Source organism: Pelobates fuscus, chromosome 1 (assembly GCF_036172605.1).
Source record: "Pelobates fuscus isolate aPelFus1 chromosome 1, aPelFus1.pri, whole genome shotgun sequence".
NCBI classification, from domain to species: domain Eukaryota; kingdom Metazoa; phylum Chordata; class Amphibia; order Anura; family Pelobatidae; genus Pelobates; species Pelobates fuscus.
In genome coordinates this window covers 255959480-255966658 of record NC_086317.1, presented here as the reverse complement: position 1 = coordinate 255966658, position 7179 = coordinate 255959480, and the positions used below count along the sequence as shown (strand labels likewise).

Genomic DNA, 7179 nt, shown 5'->3' with positions numbered 1-7179 from the left:
GTTTTGTGACTTTGGAGTACTATGCAGCATGCAGTCCAGTTGATTCCCAGCTGATAACCGGTGTATGGTACAATGTAGTGAAAGAGTTTCATCTTAGTGACAGCAAAGGGTTATTACCAGGTTGTTATAATTCTTTATTTTTTACAATTTTTATAACATCTATCTTTCTAGGTTGTAAGAATTCTTTAATTCTATACTTTTTATACGTGCACTGTGTTTTTCCCACTTTCTTTATTCTTTGTAATTATAACCGCCTACATTTGTGTACATATATTTACAAGCAACTGTGAGCACAATATCCAAAAGTAATTCTGACACTACCCTTTTAACATTTTATTTTACCTCTAAGTGGTAGTTAATTGTGCTGGTACATTCTTTAAGTCAGATTATAGCACCACCCAGTGCATGGTTGGTATACAGTCTTTTAAAGTGTAGTTTTATTGATTTCCAGAAAAATGCTTTAAATAGGCATCAAGTTATCCCATGCAAAGAATTGACATATAAGAAAGAAAGTTAATGAAAATATAAAATCAAAACATGCCAAACTAAGATCATTGACGTTATTTCGTCACAGTTCAAACACAGAGATTTGGAAACGGAGTGACTGAGCACTTATGAACATACATCTGATTATACAGTAAACATATCAGGGGCCAGTGAGAGAGTGTTTCAATCAATCAACACCAGGGATCCCTAGCGAGGCCGACATCACCTCAATAGGTGTGATTGAGTTTATCCCAGAGCTGAGCTTCAGTATAGCAGTTACCACATTTCCAATACCTGTGCAATTCGGTTCGGTCCGAATGGAAATTCGGTTGAATTTCGGACATTCGGATGCTTCTGAATGTCCGAGGTGCCAAAACGAACCCTAACCCTACTCCTAACCCAACTCCAAACCCTAACCCTACTCCTAACCCAACCTTAACCCTACTCCTAAGTCCCGAATTCCAGAATTTTGGAAGTACCGAACCGAACCGACAAACTTCAGAATGCCGAACCTCATTTCTTGCCCATATCTCCCTCATTTCCAATTTAACGCAAATTCCTCCACTATCTAGGCAGAATTAAGGACCTTTTTGCAGTGCGAGGTTTGAATGTACTCTATTATGAAAGCTACTATTCTATGTTTTAACTGCTTTATTGCCTTTCTCGAAATCCTTTTTTTTTTTGTTTATATAGAAGGAAAGTATTTTTTCCAAATCATTCTTTAGTTGGTGTCTTTTGATCTTTATTTCCCTACAAGTGGTTGTGGATGGATTTTGCTTATTCAAGTAAGTTGCTCAGTGAGAGAAAGGTAGGATTTAATCATCTGTGCTTTTGCATAGCTGGCATGTTGTAGAAGCTCGCCCCAAATGAAGGGCTTATGCACCAGCCACATGGTTTCATCAGATACCTCATGGCAGTCATTATTTGGCCTGCATTCTTTCTAAATTTTGGAAGAAGGGGCCCATGGGTTTAGTAACCCTTCTGTTAACATTTGCCAATTAAACTTACTGAGTAGAAAGAATCTGATAAACACAAAGCTGTATCTGAACACTTTATATGGATTAAAATATAAATTTGATTTAGAAATAAATATATATATATGTTTACAACAATGTATAATATGACTTACATTAGAACAGCAAAGCTTATACAAAATAGAGCAACATACACCAATATATTTTTCCATTGGTTTTATTTATTTATTCTTAATGTACATTTATACAAGCCATATTAAAAAGGCTAATTTGCAATAGTTCAGTGAGTTGTTTCCTAGCCTTAAGAACGCATGCAGTTTTACAAACGAGAGGTAGAAACACGGTATTAAAGACCTAGAAATGCATAACATGTGCATTTTGTATATTTTACGAGCAGGTATATAAATAAAACACTTTCAAATTAATTGGCATAATTTGATAAATAATGTAAAAATGGCTGTCAAGTAAAGTAAAACCATATTGCTTCTTTAACATTACATTAAAGCAACATCAGCACGCTGCATCTGTGTAACTGTCAGTTCCCCAAATACTGGTATCAAAAGGATTAAAAGCTGATTTCTGAAATATTGTATATTCAAGTATTAAAGCATGTACGGAACAAACAAACAACAACAAAAACACCGTAACAAGTTAACACATCAAAAAGTTTTTTTTTGTTTTTTTTTAAGGTTTTTCCAGATATGTTCTGCTGAAATGCTTGTTAATCAAGAAATTTTAGACAGGTGGGATAAACCCTTTATATTCTTCTTCGATTTATATAAGTTCCAAAAATAAAAATACCAACTAGATAGCAGTGATTTCATGATGAAATAATGTCCCAGACTGTGTGGGGAAAAAAAAAATGTGATTTTAACCTAAAATACTGGCTCAAAACAAGTAATAGTGCCTCAAACCTAGTGCCTCTTGTTTAAAGATGGATGGATTTCCCAACTATTATTAATTAATAAAATATGACAATATATCACATTAGGGAATTTAATGTGCTATATAGGTTATAATTAAAAGAGATTCCAGGTTGATCTGTTCCACAATTTAGTTTAGCCAATTGTTACATAAATAACAAATCCTTTTTAAAGGAAAATTGTGAGCAGTGTTTAATATTATTTAGTAAAAGATTAAATATAGTATTTTGTAAAGCATATAAAAAGTAAGTAAACATTTTTAGTTCGTAGCTAGCTTACCCTTGCTTCCTTTCTCAGGAGCAACTTTTATCCAATCTAGAATTATACAGGTGAGGGTGAGCTTATACATGTGAGGGTGAACTAGGGCACATTTATAAATCATAAAAGCATGTCATGTGTAAGTGGCAGACATCGCTGGCTGGCATCTCAACAACACATTTTGAGTTGGTTTCAGCCACTAAAATATTACATGGTCTCAGGTCAAATAACTGGAACTTCAAAATAAACGGAAATTATGATGGCTGCTCGTAAACAGTGAATGTAAAAGTAATTAACGTATACAGAAGTATTAGTCCACAAAAAGGCATTATTACATGTCATTTTTATTTTCAATAATAATAATAAAAAGAACGACAGTTTTCCTCGAACAACCACCATATCTGGTGGTAGGAGAGTGAGCTCAATACTATGAGTACTCTGGAGAAGACACTGGCCAGAAGAAGGACTATCCAAAGCCCATTGAGTACTGTTTCCCAGTGTAAGGATATTATTTCTGAATGGAGGGACTGGGTGGCTCTATCAGTAAACCTTCTGGAATGTGTCAAAATGACAGACTAAAGGAAAACCGCGGATACAACTATTGCAATCATTACTAAAGTTAGGGTAATCCTATGAAATGCTACACAATCGTTAAAGGTTTTACAATGGTTGTTAAGTTAAAAAAAAGCATTTACAAATGTCTGGATTCCCAGCTGAGGAAAAAGGCAGATTTATTTATAATATGCGCCCTCATCTCAAAGATGTGTTTGAATTAAAAGAACATCCAGTGAATAAAAATATGTATTTTTTGTAAAATGCACAAACAGAGAGCCTCTGTGCATCTGAACAAAACCAATTAAGAAAAATGAATATGGAATAGTGGCTCATGGTAGCGAGGCAACCCCCTGATATTAAAGCACGTATACTGTTTGCCTAATTCCAAACGCAGCATTTTCTTACTAATTTGGTCATTTTGACACTGCACTGCACCAGAGGGTTCATATAGAAATCAAATGCATATAGAACCTCCACTAAAAACCTCTCAAAATATAGGTACGTGGCACCAATGATTATATATAACTTGCTCACAAACTGTCCTTCCTGAGCCACTGTTTATATTCTGTAACGTTAGTTAACATGGCAGCTTCTTTATTAACCCGTAACAAGGAGCAATTGTTTCTTTTTTACATGTTCCACCGCCACTTTGAGGAGCGGGTGAATAAGCTTTAACACCGGGGTAGAAGCTACTGTCTAATATCTACCACTTTAGTAGTTTCACACACAACAGTCTAATTTACAGTAATTTTTTTCCATCGCTAACACTGTCCATGAAACAGATGTACAAGGAGCTGTTATTATAATACCCAGTATAGGTCACAGGTGTAAATATGAACGTATCACATGCACAACCCATAAAGGCAAACACTCTACTTGGATATAAAGAAATTACCAAAAAAAAGAAACCAGCGGAGAAAAAAACAATAGACGGTAAGTAATCAAGTATTAGACAAATAGGTAGAAAAATTGGTTAATAAGTTAATCGATTTGTACATGTACAGTCAATAGGGTTTTTATGGAAGCTACATGGTAAGTTCCAATGAAGATTGTGTTACATACAATGACATTTTTTTTTTCCTGTCTTCTCGTCAGTAAAATCCATTGTGCCTTTTTAGATATTAATAAAAGTAATAATTTACAGGTTAAGAAATTAGTGCAAAATAAACTGAATGAAAAAGGAGATCATTGTGTAGAGACATCAAAAAGAGACAGTAAGGTGAACCAGGAACATCGCAGGGATGGTTTCCACTTCCTACTTAATATAAAGTGCATTCGTTTTTGATAAGAAGTTGGGCCTTTCTGGATTCGAACTCTGCACCAAAAGGTCCTCTCTGAGAAGTTACAGAACTCAGCTTTTTACTATTGACATGCCACCTGGAGTACTGAGTTTGTCTTGTCCTTGGTTACACTGTACCTTTAGAACAAGCAAAGAGTCATCCCATTCAGTCATACATTATAAATACACATCCGTGGTGAAAAGTGTCAGATGGTTTTATCCATTCTACATTTGTGTTGAAAGGCATATTAACTCTTGCAGGAGTTAGGAGTGTCTGTAAAAATAAGGCAGCTTTCCTGTGCACGTTGGACAACTTGAAGGTCCACATTTTTTCCTCTGGGAAGCCTTCAGCAGTGAAAATGTGGGTTCCTTTTTCATCTTGATCTTGTCACTAACATATGCACATAGAATGAAATCGGTTTTAGTGGTCCCTCATTTTGCTGTAGTGTGGTCCACTTACTATTGCTACTATTCATAAAATGCAACCGCTCCATAGCAGAGTGAGGATAGTCTGCTTTCCACGCTTGCTTGGTCTGTGAAACAAATGATCACAATTAGCTATATCATCCAATATAAGCACTACTTGAATAGCTATTTCTCCTCTCTATGGTCATCGACCACAAAAGTCACACAAATTGAGATTTGTTTCTCTCATACTGAATCTCCGAAATTGGAAAGAGACATGCCACAGCAGCTAAAGCTTTAAGAAAATGAAGGACAATGTAGCTGCATGTTTAGATATAACAATTAGGTCAGTGTGCTGTATAGTTAAAATTTCACTTTACTAAACAATTATGAAAGTATATTTAAAGGAACACTACAGGGTCAGGAACACAAACATGTGTTCCTGACTCTATAGTGTTAAAACCACCATATAGACCACCTGGCCCCCACTTGCCCCCATTTTACTAAATGTAGTAAAATCTTAACTTTATCCCAGTTTGCTGCTGCTGGCTCCACTCCTGATCTGCCTGCTTAGCTGACATTATCAGAAGTGATGTTCTGAGTCAATCACAATGATTTCTCATAGGAAAGCATTGGATTGGCTGAGAGTGTCAAGAAGGCAGATCAGGGGCAGAGCCAGCACAAGCCAAACACAGCCCCTGCCAATCAGCGTCTCAATGCATCTCTATAAGGAAAGTTCAGTGTCTCCATGCAAAGGGTAAAGTCACTGAATGGCATTGATGCACACTGAGCACCTCTAGTAGCCATCCGAGGAGTGGCCAGTGAAGGTATCCCTAGGCTCTAATGTAAACACTGCATTTTCTATGAAAAGCAAAAAGGCTGAAGGGAATGATTATACTCACCAGAACAAATACAATAAGCTGTAGTTATTCTGGTGACTATTGTGCCCTTTTAAGAATTTTGTTTTCAGTGCACAACACTTTGATAAATCTCCAACAATCTTTTCCATGCAACTCCTTCACTGTATTGTACTTTCTTAAAATATCACTTTTTTGTTTAAGTTACAGAGTTAAATTGTTTCACATCAGTACAACTGTGAAATTTTGAGAGGGGTGCAGCTTGCTCCAAATCACTGTTTCTAGATGCTGATTCCATTAAGTAAATTGTTCTATTTTCATTATATAACATAACGTACAGTTCTTACGACACCCAGATCTCCAGGAATCTGGGACTCCCACCAACCTGGGAAATTCCAAAAAGGAGGTACTTACACTTGTGAACATTTTCGATATCCGCAGGATTTTGCAGGATTTTCGTTAAACCTTCCAGAAGTAGTGCAGCCTTGTGATAACGATATGCAATATCTTCTGTCTGCTGGAACATCTCATCAAGTGCAGCAGATTGCACCTGTAGGCATAGCATAGAACAGCATTAATACAATCTGAGATTCTCTAGCCAGTACACTTATTATAAAATTACAAATATTCCGCTATACTTTGTAGCTCGTGGTAAAGGGCAACTTTTTGTATCTAATGTTAATATTTGCTGGCTGTTTATCCAAGCTCAAGGTATACATTTTATTTTATTTTTTTTTAAACCGTCAGACTGCCTTTTAATTAGCATGGAATGAAAATATGTAATAAAATAAAGGATTGACAAATGTAAGTTCTAAACGGTCACTGAAAGCATCAAGGTGTAATGAAAACACATTATTTAATGTTTAGGAAATCCTAAAATACTCTTGCAACAAAAGTGACAGATTCTTATTAAGTAACACTTTTTTGATTTTATGCAGCAATATGTCCCTAATGATGTACACAATTAACTGTCGGTGTTAAAATGGAGAAATCAGAATTTCATGCTATGAGTAAACAAAGGTTTTGTCTACTTACCATGTCCACTGCACAGTTATAGATAAGTTTTTCTGCTGTGACACTGTTAATTTCATCAACAAAGCGTTGCTTGTCTGAGAAGAAGCGGTTCAGCTGGTCAGTCAGCTTCTTGCACATAGTGATACAGAACTTATAGCGCTCGTTCATGGTCTTCAAGACTTTAGTAGAAGAAGAAGAAAAAAAAAAGATTTAAAAAATCCAAAATATTTACACAAAAATATATATTTTTTATAAAATAAAGATTAACCTGAAGACAAGACAATTAATAAACACACTTTGAGAACTGGCATATCATAGAAAATTTATAAAACAAAATAAAGAAGATAAAATGAAAACACCCTTTAACGATATAGTTCCACCTATATATGTTTTAAATGAATCTTTCAGCAAGTTGACATGGTGCAGTC

At 35.5% G+C, this 7179-nt stretch overlaps 1 protein-coding gene across 2 annotated transcripts in view; it reads right to left on the bottom strand.

The window, feature by feature from the left end:
- Window positions 1–1661: 1661 nt before the first annotated feature.
- The window catches only part of ULK2 (unc-51 like autophagy activating kinase 2), a 224109-nt gene continuing 218591 nt past the window's right edge, over window positions 1662–7179 (bottom strand). For both annotated transcript variants that reach the window (XM_063456616.1, XM_063456614.1), the window contains exons 26-28: window positions 6773–6930; window positions 6152–6287; window positions 1662–5008 (exon numbers count right to left, since the gene is read on the bottom strand). In XM_063456616.1, the coding sequence (XP_063312686.1) occupies window positions 4944–5008; window positions 6152–6287; window positions 6773–6930 (359 nt within the window). In that variant the 3' untranslated portion in view covers window positions 1662–4943. The remainder of the gene's footprint in view (window positions 5009–6151; window positions 6288–6772; window positions 6931–7179) is intronic.